The sequence below is a fragment of the Cololabis saira genome, chromosome 5 (assembly GCF_033807715.1).
Source record: "Cololabis saira isolate AMF1-May2022 chromosome 5, fColSai1.1, whole genome shotgun sequence".
Classification (NCBI taxonomy): Eukaryota; Metazoa; Chordata; class Actinopteri; order Beloniformes; family Belonidae; genus Cololabis; species Cololabis saira.
In genome coordinates, this window is record NC_084591.1 from 43,093,745 (window position 1) to 43,113,846 (window position 20,102).

Consider the following 20,102-nt stretch of genomic DNA (forward strand, 5'->3'; position numbering starts at 1 on the left):
AGGATGAATGAACGTGTCGAGCCACCGTGCCACTAAATTTCACGGAGACTGAGATCGAGATGTTGTGGATGAGGTGGAGGACAGGAAAACCACATTATTTGGTGGTCACAGTAAAAGTAGAAAAAGTATATAGATAGTATAAAATAAAGCGAGTGAGTGGCAGCACGTCGCCCCATTAAAGGATGAAAGGTCTTGGATTCATGTATTATATAAAGTCAAAATAAATGTAAGAATCACTGCAGGTTGTTTTTTTTTCATATCATCTTCATATCATTTTGAGTGTAATTTTAGCAAAGCTTTAATACATTTTAGTTCACGGGCATTTTCAAAAGTCCAGTGTGTGGGCAGAATTGTGGTCGTGTCATTGTGTCATTGTTATGTTTGTCAACTCGTGCTGATATGTGCTGTAGTGATGCCCTGGCTGCAAAACTGCTTGATTTATTTATATACTGTAATTCAAAATGATCTAATTCACTAATATCAGCATTAACAATAAATATGGCAGAAATAATCTTTTGGAACGTTGCAGTATAAGAAAGAAAATGCTGCAGCATTGCTGCTGTGTTTTTAAGGAGCCTTTATTCATTATTTTAAGTTGTGTCTCTGACCTTTACCTGTTGACCTGCAAGATAACGTAATGAATCAAAGCTCCAGCTTGTGTTTTTCTATGGCTGCCACACAAGGAAAAATCAACAGAAAAGGCTACATACTTCAGTAGTTCCAAGGAAGGCTTTTTTTTAATGGTGCCTTTTTGCTATTTTTGTTTTTTTCCTAAAGGATCTTTTAGGACAATTACTTATTTTCAAGTCAGAATTGTGTCCCTTAATTAATATTGGAATCTAATTTGATTTTAGAAAGCCATCGGAAATATACGTAGCAGTCACCCATCAAGCCAGTGTGGGCAAACATGGATGCAAAGGTCTTCTCAGTCTGATCAAAAAGAAGTTAATATAAATTGGCAAATGTCGAGAAAAAAGTCGAAATGTCGAGAAAAAAGTCAAAATGTCGAGATTAATGTTGAAGTACAATCTCGAGAAAAAAGTCGAAATGTCGAGAAAAAAATCGAAATGCCGAGATTAAAAAGGAAAGGAAAAAGGAAGAAAAAAGAGAAAAAAAGAAAAAAAAGAAGAAAAAAAAAGAGAAAAAAAGGAAAAAAGTTGAACCAGAGCCCAAAATCTGGTATTTTATAGTTTTTTCTTTGGGTTGATTTTTCCCCCTTTGTGTTGGCAGTGGCATGATCTGTACTTGGTCGTTTTCTTTCTGTGTTGTCTTGTAATTTTTATTTTGCACCCTTTGGTTGCCTGTGTTGTCATGGAAACGTCGTGGCTGCCTGCTGTTCCTCAACCACACCAATAGATACTGAAAGAGAGTTACGAGGTAAGACTTTGTCCTCCTGTCTGCATGCGTGTTTACTGGTGGATGATGCTACATACAATCTAACTCTTTTTGTCTTATTATGAAAGATGTATGTTCGTGTGAAATAAATGTATCACAAAGTATGGGTAAGGGTTAGGGCTAAGAATACATTACAATAATTACGGCGATGGAAAAACGCTGTCTTACAAATCTGATTAATATGCTGTTTAAATAACGAATTCTGTTTTTAAAATAAGTTCAAGGTTTCTCCATCACAACATCATCTAATCCCTTTCTTAGGTGTTTGGAACCAAAAACAATAACATCTGTTTTATCATAATTTTTATATTTTCTGTTTCATCTGGCTTCATGGACAAATGTATCATTAGTATAGCAATGAAAATGAATGCAGTGATTCTGAATAAAACTTCCATAAGGCAGCATGTATAAACTGAACAAGATTGGCCCTAGCACTGAACCCTGCGGAACACCATAGCAGACCCTTGACTGTTCTGAAGAAACCTCATGTACATGAACAAACTGGAATCTGTCAGATAGATATGATTTAAACCAACCTAGAGAGAAAGCATTTTTGAGTAGTCGAGTCGGGATGGGGTCTAACTGATAAGTGGATGATTTAGCTCTATTAAAACTGAGGTCAGCTCAGGGAGGTGTACAGGAACGAAACAATCTAGAGTCAAGTCAGAACCCGAGGAAGTCACTGAAGCTGAAGAAACACCCACAGCCAGGTGGGACTGGTTGATTTCATATCTAATTCTGATGATTTAACTATTGAAGAAGCTTATAAAGTGTTCACTACTGAGAGCTGCAGGAATACACGGCTCAACAGAGTTGTGACTCTTTGTCAGCCTGGCTACAGTGCTGAACAGAAAACTTATTTTTTGTTTTATTGTCCTGTACCAACGATGAATAATAAGCAGTTCTAGCTTGGCGAAGAGCTATTTTATTTACTATTAGACAAGATTCATGCAAAATAAGAATCTACAGACTTACAAGAGTACCACTTCTTTTCCATTTTACACACTTTTTTTTTGGATGCAGATCTGTGAATTATCTGTGACCCTCTTTCTCAAAGGAGCAACTGCATCTAAAGCTGAGTCTAAATCTGCAGTGTTACTGACAAGAAAATCCACATCTGCAGAGGTAGAACCTTGGTCACAGCCCTCGATTGTTTCACAGGCGACACTAACTAGTACACTAATTATCTGGTTCTACACTATAGGCGAGGAGATTGAGGGTATGATTGACACAGTGCATTGCTTTGTTCATCGATTCTAAAAGAGAATTAAAAGCTAATTTAAGATGGGCTGCTCTGTGGCGTAGTGGGTTAAGCAGCAGCTCATATACTGAGGCTACAGTCCTCCTGCAGCGGTCGCAGGTTCGAATCCCGGCCTGCGCACCTTTGCTGCATGTCATCCCCGATCTCTCTCTCTACCCCTTTCCTTTCTGCAGCTTAAATAAAGGGCCACTAGAGCCCAAAAAAATCTTTAAAAAAAAGCTAATTTAAGATTATCGAGGTCAACATCCATATGAATTTTAAAGTCGCCCACTATGACCCCTTTGTCTGTACTAAGCAATAAAACAGATAGAAAATCTGAAAACTCAAGACAAAAACTCTAAGATAAGTACCAGGAGGGGGCCGGTACACTACCACCAACAAAACTGGCTTCTCTGATTTCTAGCTTGGGAGTTTTAGACTAAGTGTGAGGCTTTCAAACTTATTATGATCGCATATAGGTATAGATTATATTTAATAATGAATGCTTAGTTTGCAATCAATATACATTTATAATTTTAAAGGAGCATATGTACGTGGGAGCGTTGGAGCTATGTTAGAAACAGTGGCAAAAATCCACAACACTCAGTTCTACCTTACTGCTCTTCATTTATAAATCTAAATATCCAGCCATTAAGTACACTGGAGACACTTCAAGACTAAAGTATGATTCACTCCAACCTGGAATTATGAAGAAGTTTTCAGTGGGACAACTCTTTCTTTATGTCCAGACACATTTGTTCCTCCCATCCTTTTAGTTTAATCTTTACAGTTTAATCTTTATTTTATTTGTGTATGTTGTGTTTTACCAGGAGGTGCAGGCATGTACAGTGGACATGGGGATAACCACTGACATCTCCAACCACCCTGACAACAAGACAAAGAACAGATACAGCAACATATTGGCTTGTGAGTACACATCAAACATTAATACAGTATGAAAGAGATATTGGACTATTTCAAATTATTCCTGCATGGATGTGACATAAAGCATACAATAATGTTTCCTGTAACTGTTAATCAGTCCTGTAACTCATCTTGGAGCTTTTGTTGTTCATGTTGCTCTGTTTTGTGTTTAACCCTCAGATGACCACAGCCGGGTACGGCTTTCACCACTGGCTGATAAAGATGGGAAGACCACAGATTACATTAATGCCAACTATGTGGATGTAAGACACTTTTGGTTTAATTTCTATCTTAGGCTATCAAACTGTAAAAACAAGAGATGAAATGGTTCCCCAGGCTGAGAATCTGTGTTGACCTTTTTTAAGTCAAAAGTTTTTTGGATCTGGATGAGTTTTGTTGGATTTCGCCATTTATTCCAAAACATACAGTAAGCACCCTTGCAAGAGTAGTTTTGGTAGACAGTTGATGAGTTGATTCTGTTGAAGGTAATCCAACTTCCTGTAAGCTTTTACCTTGTTTCCAAAAGTACCAAAGCTGCATGTACTGAATTAACCCAATAATCAGTAACACTCCTTTTATTTCTGGGTTCTGCTAATTCTGAACAAACACATCTGCTTCTCCTACCTCAAGTCTCCATAAATGCAACACACTGGGTGTCCACAGTGACTTTTAAATAGCAGCTACTCACATATCCTACAACAAGGTGTACATAGTGCCGCATGCGGCTCTAGAGCCGCGGGTTGCCGACCCCTGGTTTAAGCTGATCATACTTTTCAGCTTTTCACATATTTCTGTAGGGTTCACCTCCTTCAGCTGAATTACTAATGGTTCTCTCCCTGGTCCTGTCCCATCTAGACAGAAAATGGGTGGTTTGCATGTTTAGTGTCACAAATACTGGTGTGCATCTGAAAAGTAGTACAATAGAACATCATTGCCAACAGAAGTGTGCAGTTTTCTGTGCTAATGTCGCTGCTGCATGTTGCTCAGGATTACAAGAGGCCACGTTCATACATCGCTGCTCAGGGCCCGCTGAAGTCCAGCACAGACGACTTCTGGAGGATGATCTGGGAGAAGGATGTCACCACTATCATCATGATCACCAACCTGGTGGAAAAAGGACGAGTGAGTTATCTGAGCTTGAAACTAAGAGACATTCCACCATATTTTTTTTCAAATGCAGATATTATTAGAAGGAAAACCTAAAAACATTAAATGTCCCTTATTTACTTATATACAGAGTTCTGTCTGTAAATTCCTTCCACACACTGCAAAAACTCAAATCTTACCAGGAATATTTGTCTTATTTTTAGTTAAAATGTCTAATTTTTAGTCAAAAAATCTCATTACACTTAAAACAAGAGTCATTACCAGAAAAATAACTTGTTATTTGACAATTTTCACCTGTTTCAAGTACATTTTCACTTGAAATAAGTAGAAAAATCTGCCAGTGGAACAAGATTTATCTTCTCATAAGAAGCAAAAATATCTTGTTCCACTGGTAGATTTTTCTACTTATTTTAAGTGAAAATCTACTTGAAACAGGGGAAAATTGTTGTTTTTTCCAGTGATGAGTCTTGTTTTAAGTGTAATGAGATTTTTTTTGACTAAAAACTAAAAATAACTAGAAATAAGACAAATATTCCTGGCAAGATTTTGAGTTTTTGCAGTGCAGACTTATTTCTAAACCTTAAAGGGGAACTGGAAAGTGAACCTTTATATTTAAATACCAACAACCTCGGAAAAATGTGTCAATTTGATCACATCTTTGATGTGCTTGTGTCCCTCAGAGGAAGTGTGATCAGTACTGGCCGGTGGAAGCGCAGGAGGAATACGGACATTTCTTGGTGACCCTGAAAAGCACAAAAGTTGTTTCCCACTACACCCAGAGGACGTTCACTGTGAGGAACACCCAGAGCAAAAAGGTCAGCTGCTGTCAGTGACTTCACAGGGAGGATCAGGGAATATTACACCGGGAAAATATAGTAAAAACAACATAACAGTCAACACAAATGACACGGAGGTGTATCATTCCATGACTCAAACAAATGATAGTTAAGTAGGTTAATTACCAGTATTCCTTCCATAAACTGGATTAATATTTCAACACAACTGTATTTCCTTCACGTCAGACTGTACAGAAGCATGTTCACCAAACCTTCTGTTTTCATCCGTGTGACTCCTCTTATTTTGCAGTTTATAAACGTTATAAACAGCATGTAAATGACCTGAGTCACAAGATTATTAATATGATAACAAGCCAAATATATTTCAGTCAAAACTCAAAATCTGGGAACCAAAACCCAGAATCTGTAACCTGGAAATCAAAATCTCAAACTGAGAGTTGAATCATCTTTCTCAGTTAAATTTTTTCTTTTCCTGGTTGCAAATCCTGAAACATTGGTCAAATCAGCGCTGTGTCAATCTGCAGCTGGGACATGTACATGTACATAGCCGTGATCTAGCGGTTCATGAGCTCCTGAATGACCCAGCGCCTTACGTGGACAGAAGCAAACGGTTCATGTCATTTATGAGATTGACCAAAAAAAAAAGAGAAAACCAGTCTAACCCTAACTCTTTTATGGCTGCAACGAGCACCTTTTTAGTCCCCTCATGTCGACGTAAGGTGCCGGTATTCTGCCAATTTCTGCTACCTGCCGAGAAATGCTACTTTGCGGTTCTGCGCATGCGCACAGTCGATTTTCAATGTTTGCATCATTTCTTGCACAATGTAAAAAGGATAATATGGGATGTTGAGAATTTGAACCTTCAAAATAAACTACCCATGACATGATTGCATTACACATTGTGAACATTATACAATAAAGAGAAAAAAAAACAATTCTATCGCTTTATTTGATATTCATTGAGTCATTGGCCTTTATTTAAGCAGGCAGGTCATTAATAACATTCTTATTTACAATAACGGCATGGCAAGAGACAAGGACAACTTGGGGGAAAAGGAAGTAAAATTGTAGCTCTACAAAGGTAGAAAACCATTAGGGAGCATTTTTTGGCAAAGCAGCAGAAAATGGCATAACACCGGGTCATTCAGTAGCCAATTAGATACTAGAACAGTGAGCTACTTGGTTGCATCTCCTACTGTAGATTGATGTGGTGAGGATTTGGTAATTGTTTCAGAATTGCAACCGAGAAAGATCGAAACCAGAAGAGGTTTTTGAACTGATAGGGGAAAAGAAATGTGTAACCCAGTAAGATGATTGAACTCTCAGTTAGTAAATTTTGATTTCTTGACCACAGATTTTAGATTTTCCTCGCGTTATATTTGGCACTGAATTGAAGCCTTTTTCACAACTGGTTTCTTCAAAATAGAAAAATTGAACTAATTATACAGTGTGTGATGATTATGTGATGATGTTTTAATGTCCCATATATATATATATATATATATATATATATATATATATATATATATATATATATATATATATATATTTAGTTTGAGTATCTGCCGATCTCGATTTTTCCCAATTCGATCACTTTTTTTGGCTCCCGGTACATTTCCGATACTTTTTCTCGATCAGATACATTTTGGCAATGAATCAAAAAAAAAAAGAAAAAAAAAGAAAAGAGGACTAAAACTAAATAATCCCAAGTTTCTTTTATTGTTCAATGGAGAACAACATGGACATTTATTTCAACAAAACTTATCAGCTCTGGTGCCACAAAATGTAAAAACATTAAATTGTAAACTAAAACAAAAAGTGCAGAATAGAGCATTAACAAAAATAAATAAATTTAACTTCAATTTAACTTGAATGACATCCAGTCAAACTCACAAACACAAGACAATTAAAATACTTTTTGGCTTAAACTAAGTGCAACATTCTGAATGGATGAAATGAATAGCAGCAGCTTAATGCAACATGGACATGTATAAAATTCACAATTTCAACATGTAAATCATGTTAGTTTCGCTTACTTCGCTTAAATGCAACAATATATAAAACGATTTAATGTATACATTTTTTTTTCCCTTGTCTGCACACATATTAATGATTGATACCATGACGGTAGAAACCAAAGGTATATATATGTGCATTATTACTATATTTAATATATATACATATATATATGCATACAAATGCGTACACATACATAAATATACACATACAAACCCAGTGATTTTTTTTTTTTTTTTTTGGGGGGGGGGGGGGGGGGGGTGACGACATCCACTGCCAATCCAGGAAGCAGGAACACACGGAAACACACGTCAAGCACTGGAAATCTGCAACAAAAAACCACAAACAAAGCACGAAACCGGCACGGAGCCAACCAAAACAATAACAGCAATCGACCTAAATCTTGAGATCTGATTGCAGTCTGAGCTAAGCTATCGCTACCGCTACCTAAACCCAAAAACTAGAGATTTAATATATATTAAAAACATTAATAACTAGGTATGTCCCGATACTTTTTTGGCCGATACCGATGTTTTGAAAATGCCGTGATCGGGACAACGCTAATATAGATAAAAGTATTTTACTCTTCTTTTATTTTTTCATTCTTCTCGGACTGGACTGTCTATGTTGTTCATTTTCCATATCCACATGGACCTCCTACATCTCATGAGACGTTGTGTTTTCCCGTTAATTCCTTCTTTCCTCTCGTCCACGTGCAGACGTCCCAGAAGGGCCGGGGCGGTGAGCGCACAGTCACACAATACCATTACACCCAGTGGCCAGATATGGGCGTCCCAGAGTTCGCTCTGCCGCTGCTGAGCTTCATCCGTAAGTCTTCCAGAGCCAAGCCGGAGGACAAGGGCCCAGTGGTGGTGCACTGCAGGTGAGACGCAGCCTCGCCATCGCTGCCGCCTGTACTGGAGGAAAGCTTTCCAATTCCTCCCATGTTTTTTCTTCCTTTGCTGTTTGTGCAGTGCTGGCGTTGGCCGGACGGGCACGTACATAGTCCTGGACAGCATGCTGAAGCAGATAAAGGACGAAGGCACAGTTAACATCACAGGCTTCCTGAAACACATCCGCTCACAGAGAAACCACCTGGTTCAGACTGAGGTGAGAGCTCAACTCTTTTAACTCACAAACCCTTTGCAGCTCTTTGGTTTCTTTGTGAGAGATTTCATTCAGATGGTTTGTGGATCAGTCTGTCCAAACAAGGGTTGAATCTGTGACCTGGGACGTGATTTTTATGTTCCTTACAACATAAATCCAGGATTTTTTCAAGGCTGCAACATCACAATACAACTTTGGTTTTCCCTCATGTCTTCTAACATTTGTTTTATACATTTTATTTCATCCAGTCCAGCAGAAATGTTATGTCAAACACCTTTTATGAATAACTGACTAAAAGGTACCTTTTCATCAACTTCAGCCCCGTTTACACATCTTGGTTTACCGTAAAATATAAATGTGCCGTCTTTTGTTGAAAAATGATGAGAGGTTTTATCCAGCATCACCTTTTGTACATCTTTTGTACCTGTGCAAAACGGTTCATACTGGCTGGATCTGTAATACCTTTCAGAGAAAAAGGGGAGAACATGAAGACATTTTTCTTTTTACTGAAAGAAGAATTTGTTCAGCTGGGCTTAAGTCCTGTCTCTGAACCGTCTCCTCTCTGCAGGAGCAGTATGTTTTCATCCACGATGCCTTGGTGGAAGCCATCTTGTCAGGAGAGACGGAGGTGGCGGCGTCTCAGATGCACAGATATGTGGATGAGCTGCTGGCCCCGGGGCCTTCTGGGAGGACACGCCTGGACAAACAGTTAAAGGTTAGCAGCTCATAAATGACTTAATAAGGATCTACGACTGTTTAGTGCAGACGTTTGGAGTTCATGACAGACTGCTGCCGCTGTGCTCATCCCGTCTGCTGCTGGGGTGCCAACGTTTAGGCTGCAGCCTTGACAGAACAATGCCAATTAAAGCTGCAAGCAGCAATTTTCACCAATAAAGGTCAAGGACTCAAAACCGAGTCCGATGACACCACCCATGACTCTTTATGTCAAACCATTCAAAAGTTATATCAGAAAGTAGGAACTATCAAATACGGACCAATCAGATGAAGGGGGGGCGCGCTTTTTGGCGTCTATCGTCGCCACGGTAACGCTTTTGACTGAGAAAAGTAATGCGCGTCGTTGCAGGATCGAGACGCATATTTTGATGTATAACACACCTGGATGCACGTTACGGTTCGGGCCGTATTAACTGCCGAAGAAGTGGCATAAATTGCGCCAAAATTACACGATTAATTCAAAATGGCTGACTTCCTGTTTGGTTTCGGCCATGGCACCAAGAAACTTTTCTTTAAGTTGCAACATGATACAGGTGTGTACCGATTTCCGTGCATGTACATCAAACCGTATTGTGGGGTTTGAGACACAAAGTTTTCTAGGGGGCGCTGTTGAGCCATCTTGCCACGCCCATTAATGCAAACCATTAAATATCAAATTTTTCGCCAGGCCTGGGTTGCGTGCAAAATTTGGTGAGTTTTGGGGCACGTTTAGGGGGCAAAAATGCCCTCATTTCGTCAGAAGAAAAACAAGAAAAACAAAAACTCCTACAGATACAACAGGGCCTTCACACTGTCAGTGCTCGGGCCCTAATAAAACAGTTCTGGCAGATCTGACAAGAATATTTGTTGGTAGTGTCTTTGTGATCTCACTTCTAAATGATATGCTACTATTAAAATAAACAGGCTCTCCCATTTTTCTTGTTTATATGATTTTGAATCGGCTTTAATATATTAGTTGAGTATGTATCAGCTGTATCATGTGTAGGCTACAAGTTCATGATGCAGAGTTGATCGTACTTTCCAAATGCCAATGTTTTCCACAGCTGGTGTGTCACTCCAACGTGAAGCAGAGTGACTTTACCGCAGCTCTGCAGGACTGCAACCGCAGTAAAAACCGGAGCTGCTCCGTGATCCCTGGTGAGTCTCAAACATTGATCGTATCAGCTTGGCTGCAGCATTAAGGGGAACCGATACTCGTGCTGTTTGTTGGACTCAGATGAGGTCATGTGAGATTTTTTTAAGAGCAATGAACTGCACCTTCTTTCTCTTTTACAGTTGAGAGGTCACGAGTGCGTCTGTCTGTGACAGAGGGAGAAACTTCCGACTACATCAATGCATCGTACATTGCTGTAAGGGCACTGAGACTCGGGTTTAGTCGTACACCGTCAGATAAAAGGATCAGTTCAACGCTGACTGTAGGGCCCCCTTCACACTTTCATGGATGTTCATTAATCTGAAGGAATTGCAGGTGTTAAACACCTTTGTCTCTTGTATATAAAAGTCACAATGGAAAGGATTTTTTAAGGTTTCTGCAAATTTTTCAGCGGCACAGGTCTTGAGTTGAATACTGTTAAGTTTGCGGGAAGTCTTCAGCAGCACAAGGTGAAGCATACAGAGACAACAGAGGAAAAAATAGTTTATTTTATTTTCTACCTGTTAATATTGAAGATTTATTTGATCAGACTTGACCGCTGACAAGAATATTTGTCTTTTTTCTAGTTAAAATGTCTCATTTTTTGTCAAAAAAATCTCATTACACTTGAAACAAGACTCATCACTGGAAAAAACAACAATTTTCACCTGTTTCAAGTAGATTTTCACTTAAAATAAGTAAAAAAAAATCTGCCAGCGGAACAAGATTTTTTTTGCTTGTAATGAGAAGATAAATCTTGTCCCACTGGCAGATTTTTCTACTTATTTCAAGTGAAAATTTACTTGAAAAAGTTGAAAATTGTCAAATAACAAGGTATTTTTCTGGTAATGACTCTTGTTTTAAGTGTAATGAGTTTTTCTGACTAAAAACGAGACATTTTAACTAGAAATAAGACAAATATTCCTGGTAAGATTTTGAGTTTTTGCAGGGTGAACATGTAACACTGGCTCTGTAACAGCAGGTTGTTACCCTGAATTGACTAATGCCGTACTAGGGCTCCATCCTGTTCTTTCATTTAAAAAAAAAATCTTACATCTTCTTAATTTATTGTAAATTATTGTGTGTGGCCAAAAGCCAGTAACAGAAAAAAGCTACAGTAGTTTCATCTTGGACATGCTGCTTCCATCCTGCCTTGGAAGGAAATGCACACATGTTGCATCGGAGTTGATGAATAATGCCTTGATACCTTAATATTTATTAAGTCATTTTATTTTCCCTTTTTCAGGGTTACACACTCAGCACTGAGTTCATCATTACCCAGAATCCATTGTCTGGCACCATAAAGGACTTCTGGAAGATGATATGGGACCACAACGCTCCAGTCATCGTGTCACTGCCACGGGTGAATCATTCAAATTACAATATTAAAGCTGCAAGCAGCGATGAACGATGAACGATGAGCGATGAGCGATGAACGGGCCCTCGCACCCTTGTGCACGTTCAGGCTGCAGTGGAAGCGCTTGTATGACTTGCATGTAGATTCTTCAGGCCTGGACATTTAGTGGATGACACCACCCACGACTCTCTATGTCAAACCATTCAAAAGTTATGGCAGAAAATAGGGACTATCAGATATCGACCAATCAGAAGAAGGGGCGGGGCTAATTTAGACCAATTATTTTCAAGGACTCAAAACCATGTCAGATGACACCACCCACGAGTCTTTATGTCAAACCATTCAAAAGTTATGGCAGAAAATATCATCAAATCAGATGATGGTGGGGTGCGCTTTTTGGCGTCTATCGTCGCCACGGTAACGCTTTTGACTGAGAAAAGTAAAGCCCATCGTCGCATGATCTAGACGCACATTTTGATGTATAACACACCTGGGTGCACGTTACGGTTCGGGCCGTATTAACTGCCGAAGAAATGGCATAAATTGCACCAAAATGACACGATTAATTCAAAATGGCCGACTTCCTGTTCGGTTTCGGCCATGGCGCCAAGAGACTTTTCCTTAAGTTGCGACATGATACAGGTGTGTACCGATTTTCGTGCATGTACGTCAAACCGTATTGTGGGGCTTGAGGCACAAAGTTTTCTAGGGGGTGCTGTTGAGCCATTAGGCCACGCCCATTAATGCAAACCATGAAATATCACATTTTTCGCCAGACCTGGCTTGGTGCAAAATTTGGTGACTTTTGGGGCACGTTTAGGGGGGCAAAAAGGCCTTCATTTCGTTGGAACAAAAACTCCTACAGATACAATAGGGCCTTCGCACTGTCAGTGCTCGGGCCCTAAGTAAAGATTTGATGGTTCACTTATTCATGCTGTGAGAGTCTGGCAATCATTTGCTCCTGTACATGTGTAAGTTCATATTTGTCTGTAAACATTGTCAGACATGGAAAACGAGCAGGGGAAGCTGAGAAACCATTCCCTGTGTCTGTTTCTATGGTAAACGCATCAGCTGAATTTTGCATAAAATAGTATAACCAACTCATCCTAAATGATTACCTTAAATGTTACACTCTGAGTTTAAAGTCAAATGACATAATTATCTTTCTTGACTTTGTTAAAGTCCTACGTTCTCTGCCAGGAGAAGACACTTGACAAATGTGCACAAAGATCAACTTCCGCTTTAATCTCAATCTTATCCACCGTCAAAATTCATGCCCCGACGTGCAGTAGATAATTGTGGTCGCTTATCTCTGCAGCCAAGTTCCTCTCTTCTCCAGATTTGTGATTCGATTTTGATCTTTAGTGGTCGCTAACAATCATGTTCCAACCAGCTACAAACACATTACAAGTGAAAATGTATAAATCTCCCATTTGTACTCAAAATCCATCGCTACCAAAGTTTTAAGAAGTTTGTTTAAAACGCGAAGATGTATATTATCTAATCTGTCATCTGACTTCCTGTGTCACCAGCAGCTGGAGGAGATGGAGCCGTGTGTCTTCTGGCCCCAGAAAGGGCAGCCAATCAGCTACGAGATGTTCACCGTCAGTCAGAGGAGTGAAACTCACGTCTGTCTGTCCAACGAGGACATGCTGGTCATTCAAGACTATGTACTGGAAGCTACGCAGGTTAGACCAACCTGGAATTTGCTGGCTTCTGTTGTGTATATATATACACAGCTCGAAATCTGCTCGTTCTAAAACATGATCATATTTAAACTACTGATTTGCCTTGCCTTGCCTTGCCTTGCCTAATAAAGAGCATCCTCCTGGTACTGTAACTTTGAAGTGGTGTGTAGGGTAGACACTTATCAGACGAAGTGCTGATGAAATGAACCGCTGCCAGTGACACCTGCCTTTTGTCCTCATCTGAATAGGACGATTACGTGCTGGAGGTGAAACATTACCGTGTCTCCTGCTGGCCAAATCCAGACAGTCCCATCAGCCAGACTTTTGAGCTCCTCAATTTGGTGAAAGAGGAGAATGCTGCCAAGGATGGCCCTACTGTAGTCCACGATGAGTAAGAACCTGACTATGTATCAAAGATTATAAACAGAGGAGAGAGCTCTGTGTGATTATTGTGATTCCAAGTGTGTATTACCTGTGTGAGCTAAGAATTGTTTTTCTTCTCGCAGCGTGGGTGGAGTCACAGCAGGAACTTTCTGTGCTCTGTCATCGCTGACGCGCCAGTTGAACGCTGAAGAGTCAGTCGACGTGTTCCAGGCGGCCAAACTGATAAACCTCATGAGACCCGGCGTCTTCAGTGACATTGTAAGTGTTTGGCTGCGTCACAGTAGGTTGACGGTAATGTGCTGTCTGATACAGACGCTGAGATTTACACTAATTACACGTAAAGGGTGATGCCAGTTGTAATGCTCACACTTGATCTCATTTACATGTTGGGCTTTTTTCAGTAACAATATCACTGTTTTCAAGATGATCTCTCAAGTGTTACAGCGTGGTCTCTTTGGTAGAAGATCTGGTGTCAGTGTGAACTGTTTGTTTTATCATGTTAATGTGGGAATGTAGCATCAAGGCACATTTACCTAAAGTCAGATTATCTAATTCGTACGAGTTGCACTGCAAAAACTAAAAATCTTACCAGGAATATTTGTTTTATTTCTAGTTAAAGTGTCTCATTTTTAGTCAAAAAATGTCATTACACTTAAAATAACATCATTACCAGAAAAATAACTTGTTCTTTGACAATTTTCACCTGTTTCAAGTAAATTTTCCCTTGAAATAAGTAGAAAAATCTGCCAGTGGGACAAGATTAATCTTCTCATTACAAGCAAAAAAATCTTGTTCCACTGGCAGATTTTTCTACTTATTTTAAGTGAAAATCTACTTGAAACAGGTGAAAATTGTAGTTTTTTCCAGTGATGAGTCTTGTTTTAAGTGTAATGAGATTTTTTTGACAAAAAATGAAACATTTTATCTAGAAATAAGACAAATATTCTTGTTAAGATTTTGAGTTTTTGCAGTGCAACTCTTAGAGTCCGTATTAATGAGATAATCTGACTTTAGGTAAATGTGCGTAGGTAGGTAGCAGTTTTATAAGTATTAATTTGTGCAAACAGATGAAAACTTAGAGTAAAGTTATGATGCTAAGAGCCCCGGTCGATATTGGTCATAGATAATGAAACACTGTGAACTAAATTATTCAAGAACATTTTACTTTTGCAGTTCAACATCAGAGGCACTAGTTCGTTAGTTTATTAATTTTCCTATTAAAAAAGACTATTTGAAAGTAGTATCTGCACAAATGGTTTAGTTAGAGCATGCATTTCTAAAATCTGAACATTTTGACCGTAATAACCGACGTATACTATGTATACACTGCAAAAACATTTTATTTTTTTTTAAATCTCATTACACTTAAAACAAGACTCATCACTGGAAAAAACAACAATTTCCACCTGTTTCAAGTAGATTTTCACTTAAAATAAGTAGAAAAATCTGCCAGTGGAACAAGATTTTTTTGCTTGTAATAAGAAGATAAATCTTGTCCCACTGGCAGATTCTTCTACTTATTTCAAGTGAAAATTTACTTGAAACAGGTGAAAATTGTCAAGTAAGTTATTTTTCTGGTAATGACTCTTGTTTTAAGTGTAATGAGATTTTTTTGACAAAAAATGAGACATTTTAACTAGAAATAAGACAAATATTCCTGGTAAGATTTTGAATTTTTCGCAGTATACGGTATAATAATAATCACCATAAAGCATGATTGGTGCTGAATCAGAACTCACACTGTCATAGAGACATAATAGCTCCAGAATTGGTACATTTATCATAATTGTCATAACTGGCCTGTTTTTTCCAGGATCCCTACCAGTTCCTGTACAAAGCCATGTTGAGTCTCATCGGGACACGAGAAGACGAGAAGACCTACCAGTCGTCTGACAACAACGGCACCATCGTGGTGGGAACGGCCAGCACCGCCGAGAGCCTGGAGTCCCTGGTGTAACGGCCAAACAAACGCACTGAACTCTACTCCTCCACCCCTCCACCCCTCCACTCCTCCACCCCTCCACCCATCCACTCCTCCACTCCTCCACTCCTCCACCCACCAGTGGAACGTCTCTGGATGCGAGACGTAAACCAGTCCGCAGAAAACCCGCTGCTTCCAGGGTCGGCCTGTTGAGACCACCGTGTCCCCAAGTTCATTCTTTCCTGGTTTTGAACTGTGTATGAATTCATAATGTGTGCCTTTTTAAACTCTTTCTTCCTGTACTTCTAACTTTGATATGAGCTGTAGATTAACTGTCCAGTGTTGGTTATGCTCTGTACTGCCCTGAGAAATTTCACTTAACTCTTCTTAAACCTTTGTATTTATTGGCACTGAGCCAAATGGGGAAAAAAGGGAAAAACTGCATCTTTTACATCAAAGGATATTTTGTTAGTTTGTCTTTGATAGAGCTTTTGCACTGAACTTGCTTTTTGTAAAAACGATTGCAACAGTAGCAGCAGCATGCTAATGATGTCAGATATAAAATAAGGGCCTGGAATAATGAAATAATAATAATAATCTAATGTAAATAATATGATGGTATTCACCATGACGGACCAAATTTTTATTTATACTTTTAGATTTTTATATTTGACCGTTTTTAGTAAATGATTCAATTCGAAGTGCTTAGAACTTAATGTTTTTATACTCTGTTTTGTAACAGACTAAATGTGATGCTGACAAGTTGTTTTTTTAGTTGTCTATGGAAAACCGCTGGATTATTAGTTAGGTAATTAAAGTTAAATTAAGGAGTACCAAAGAAAGCCTGTTGTTTTCTTTGCATTTGCAGAACCAACCGGTGCAAAGTTGCAGTGACTCTTGTTCCCTGACAAACAGAATCACGGATTCTGCACAGTTTCCTCAGATGGCTCAGACCTGGATTGGGGAACACTGACATCAGAATTTCACAGTCTAATGTTCAGGAAATGGTCAAATATGGATTTTTATTAGGAAAAGAAGCATTTTTAACCAACTATGAGAGAAACTTGGATACTTTACCAGAAACATGTCATTAGAGATATTTTTCAGTTTCCAACATAAGGTTTTCTGAGTTTTATCAATATATACAGTGGGGTAAAAAAGTATTTAGTCAGACATCAGTTGTGCAAGTTCTCCCACTTAAAAAGATGAGAGAGGCCTGTAATTTTCATCGCAGGTTTATCTCAACTATGAGAGACCAAATGAAAAAAAAAAAAAAAAAATCACATTGTCTGATTTTTAAATAAGGTATCACTCACTCACTCATCTTCTCCCGCTTTATCCGTTACCGGGTCGCGGGGGCAGCAGCCTCAGCAGGGATGCCCAGACTTCCCTCACCCCAGACACTTCCTCCAGCCCTTCCGGGGGGAGTCCGAGGCGTTCCCAGGCCAGCCGAGAGACATAGTCTCTCCAGCGTGTCCTGGGTCTTCCCCGGGGTCTCCTCCCGGTGGGACATGCCTGGAACACCTCCCTAGGGAGGCGTCCAGGAGGCATCCGGTACAGATGCCCAAGCCACCTCAGCTGACTCCTCTCAATGTGGAGGAGTAGCGGCTCGACTCCGAGTTCCTCCCGGGTGACCGAACTCCTCACCCTATCTCTAAGGGAGCGTCCAGCCACCCTGCGGAGGAAACTCATCTCGGCCGCTTGTATCCGCGATCTTGTCCTTTCGGTCACTACCCAAAGTTCATGACCATAGGTGAGGGTAGGGGCGTAGATTGACCGGTAAATCGAGAGCTTCGCCTTTCGACTCAGCTCCCTCTTTACCATGACGGTCCAGTACATCGACCGCATTACTGCGGACGCTGCACCGATCCGCCTGTCAATCTCACGCTCCATCGTTCCCTCACTCGTGAACAAGATCCCGAGATACTTGAACTCCTCCACCTGAGGCAGGACTTCTCCACCCACCCGGAGAAGGCATGCCACCCTTTTCCGGTCGAGAACCATGGCCTCGGTCTTGGAGGTGCTGATTCTCATCCCTGCCGCGTCGCACTCGGCCGCAAACCGCCCCAGCACATGCTGGAGGTCCCGGTCTGATGAAGCCAACAGGACAACATCATCTGCAAAAAGCAGAGATGAAATCCTGAGGTTCCCAAACCGGATCCCCTCCGGCCCCTGGCTGCGCCTAGAAATCCTGTCCATAAAAATTATGAACAGGACCGGTGACAAAGGGCAGCCCTGCCGGAGTCCAACATGCACCGGGAACAAGTCTGACTTACTGCCGGCAATGCGAACCAGACTCCTGCTTCGATCATACAGAGACCGGACAGCCCTTAGTAGAGGGCCCCGGACTCCATACTCACTCAGCACCCCCCACAGAATGGCACGAGGGACACGGTCAAATGCCTTCTCCAGATCCACAAAACACATGTAGACTGGTTGGGCAAATTCCCATGAACCCTCGAGCACCCTGCGGAGGGTATAGAGCTGGTCCAGTGTTCCACGACCAGGACGAAAACCGCATTGTTCCTCCTGAATCCGAGGTTCGACTATCGGCCGTAATCTCCTCTCCAGTACCCTGGCGTAGACTTTCCCCGGGAGGCTGAGAAGTGTGATCCCCCTGTAGTTGGAACACACTCTCCGGTCCCCCTTTTTAAACAGAGGGACCACCACCCCGGTTTGCCACCCCAGCGGTACTGTCCCCTTCCTCCATGCAATGTCGCAGAGGCGTGTCAGCCAAGACAGCCCTACGACATCCAGAGACTTGAGGTACTCAGGGCGAATCTCATCCACCCCCGGTGCCCGGCCACCGAGGAGCTTACGAACCACCTCTGTGACCTCGGCTTGGGTGATGGATGAGCACGCCTCCGAGCCCCAACCCTCTGCTTCCTCAGTGGAAGGCATGTCAGTCGGGTTAAGGAGATCCTCAAAGTATTCCTTCCACCGTCCGACAATGTCCCCAGTCGAGGTCAACAGCTCCCCACCAGCACCATAAACGGTGCCGGCAGAGTACTGCTTCCCCCTTCTGAGGCGCCGAACGGTCCTCCAGAATTTCCTCGAGGCCGACCGAAAGTCCTCCTCCATGGCCTCCCCGAACTCCTCCCAGACCCGAGTTTTTGCCTCCAAGACTGCCCGAGCCGCGGCCCGCTTGGCCTGCCGGTACCTATCTACTGCGTCAGGAGCCCCACCGGCCAACATAGCCCGGTAGGACTCCTTCTTCAGTCTGACGGCATCCTGTACTTCCGGTGTCCACCACCGGGTTCTAGGATTGCCGCCACGACAGGCACCGGAGACCTTGCGTCCACAGCTTCGAGCCGCCGCGTTGACAATGGAGGCAGAGAACATGGTCCACTCGGACTCGATGTCCCCCGCCTCCCCCGGGATCCGAGAGAAGCTCTCCCGGAGGTGGGAGTTGAAGATGTCCCTGACAGAGGGCTCAGCCAGACGTTCCCAACAGACCCTCACAATCCGTTTGGGTCTGCCCGGTCTGTCCAACCTCCTCCTCCGCCAGCGCATCCAACTCACCACCAGGTGGTGATCAGTTGACAGCTCAGCCCCTCTCTTCACCCGAGTGTCCAAGACATGCGGCCGAAGGTCAGATGAAACGACAACAAAGTCGATCATTGACCTCCGGCCTAGGGTGTCCTGGTGCCACGTGCACTGATGGACACCCTTATGCCTGAACATGGTGTTCGTGATGGACAAACTGTGACTCGCACAGAAGTCCAACAACAAAACACCGCTCGGGTTCAGATCGGGGAGGCCGTTCCTCCCAATCACGCCCCTCCAGGTATCACTGTCATTGCCCACGTGAGCGTTGAAGTCCCCCAGTAGAACAATGGAGTCCCCAGTTGGAGCACTATCAAGTACCCCTCCCAGGGACTCCAAGAAGGCCGGGTACTCCCCACTGCTGTTCGGCCCGTAGGCACAAACAACAGTGAGAGACCTATCCCCGACCCGAAGGCGCAGGGAAGCGACCCTCTCGTTCACCAGGGTGAACTCCAACACATGGCGGCTGAGCTGGGGGGCTATAACCAAGCCCACACCTGCCCGCCGCCTCTCACCCTGGGCAACTCCAGAGTAGTGGAGGGTCCAGCCCCCTTCAAGGAGCTGGGTTCCAGAGCCCAAGCTATGTGTGGAGGTGAGCCCGACTATCTCTAGCCGGTATCTCTCAACCTCACGCACAAGCTCCGGCTCCTTCCCCCCCAGCGAGGTGACATTCCATGTCCCCACTGTGAGGGTTGATGTCCAGGGATTGGGTCGTCGAGGCACCCCGCCACGACTGCTACCCAGCCCACAATG

General features: G+C 41.9%; 1 protein-coding gene across 4 annotated transcripts in view; it reads left to right on the plus strand.

The window, feature by feature from the left end:
• ptprz1a (protein tyrosine phosphatase receptor type Z1a) overlaps positions 1 to 16,880 on the plus strand; it is a 104,982-nt gene extending 88,102 nt beyond the window's left edge. For 2 of the 4 annotated variants that reach the window (XM_061722208.1, XM_061722210.1), the window contains 15 exons: positions 1,357 to 1,377; positions 3,466 to 3,562; positions 3,740 to 3,822; positions 4,547 to 4,681; positions 5,347 to 5,481; positions 8,199 to 8,362; positions 8,454 to 8,589; positions 9,155 to 9,301; positions 10,365 to 10,458; positions 10,597 to 10,670; positions 11,700 to 11,816; positions 13,343 to 13,498; positions 13,747 to 13,889; positions 14,005 to 14,140; positions 15,696 to 16,880. In XM_061722208.1, the coding sequence (XP_061578192.1) occupies positions 1,357 to 1,377; positions 3,466 to 3,562; positions 3,740 to 3,822; positions 4,547 to 4,681; positions 5,347 to 5,481; positions 8,199 to 8,362; positions 8,454 to 8,589; positions 9,155 to 9,301; positions 10,365 to 10,458; positions 10,597 to 10,670; positions 11,700 to 11,816; positions 13,343 to 13,498; positions 13,747 to 13,889; positions 14,005 to 14,140; positions 15,696 to 15,839 (1,782 nt within the window). In that variant the 3' untranslated portion in view covers positions 15,840 to 16,880. The remainder of the gene's footprint in view (positions 1 to 1,356; positions 1,378 to 3,465; positions 3,563 to 3,739; positions 3,823 to 4,546; positions 4,682 to 5,346; positions 5,482 to 8,198; positions 8,363 to 8,453; positions 8,590 to 9,154; positions 9,302 to 10,364; positions 10,459 to 10,596; positions 10,671 to 11,699; positions 11,817 to 13,342; positions 13,499 to 13,746; positions 13,890 to 14,004; positions 14,141 to 15,695) is intronic. The other 2 variants (XM_061722209.1, XM_061722211.1) reach the window with 2 other exon arrangements.
• The last annotated feature ends 3,222 nt before the right edge of the window (positions 16,881 to 20,102 follow it).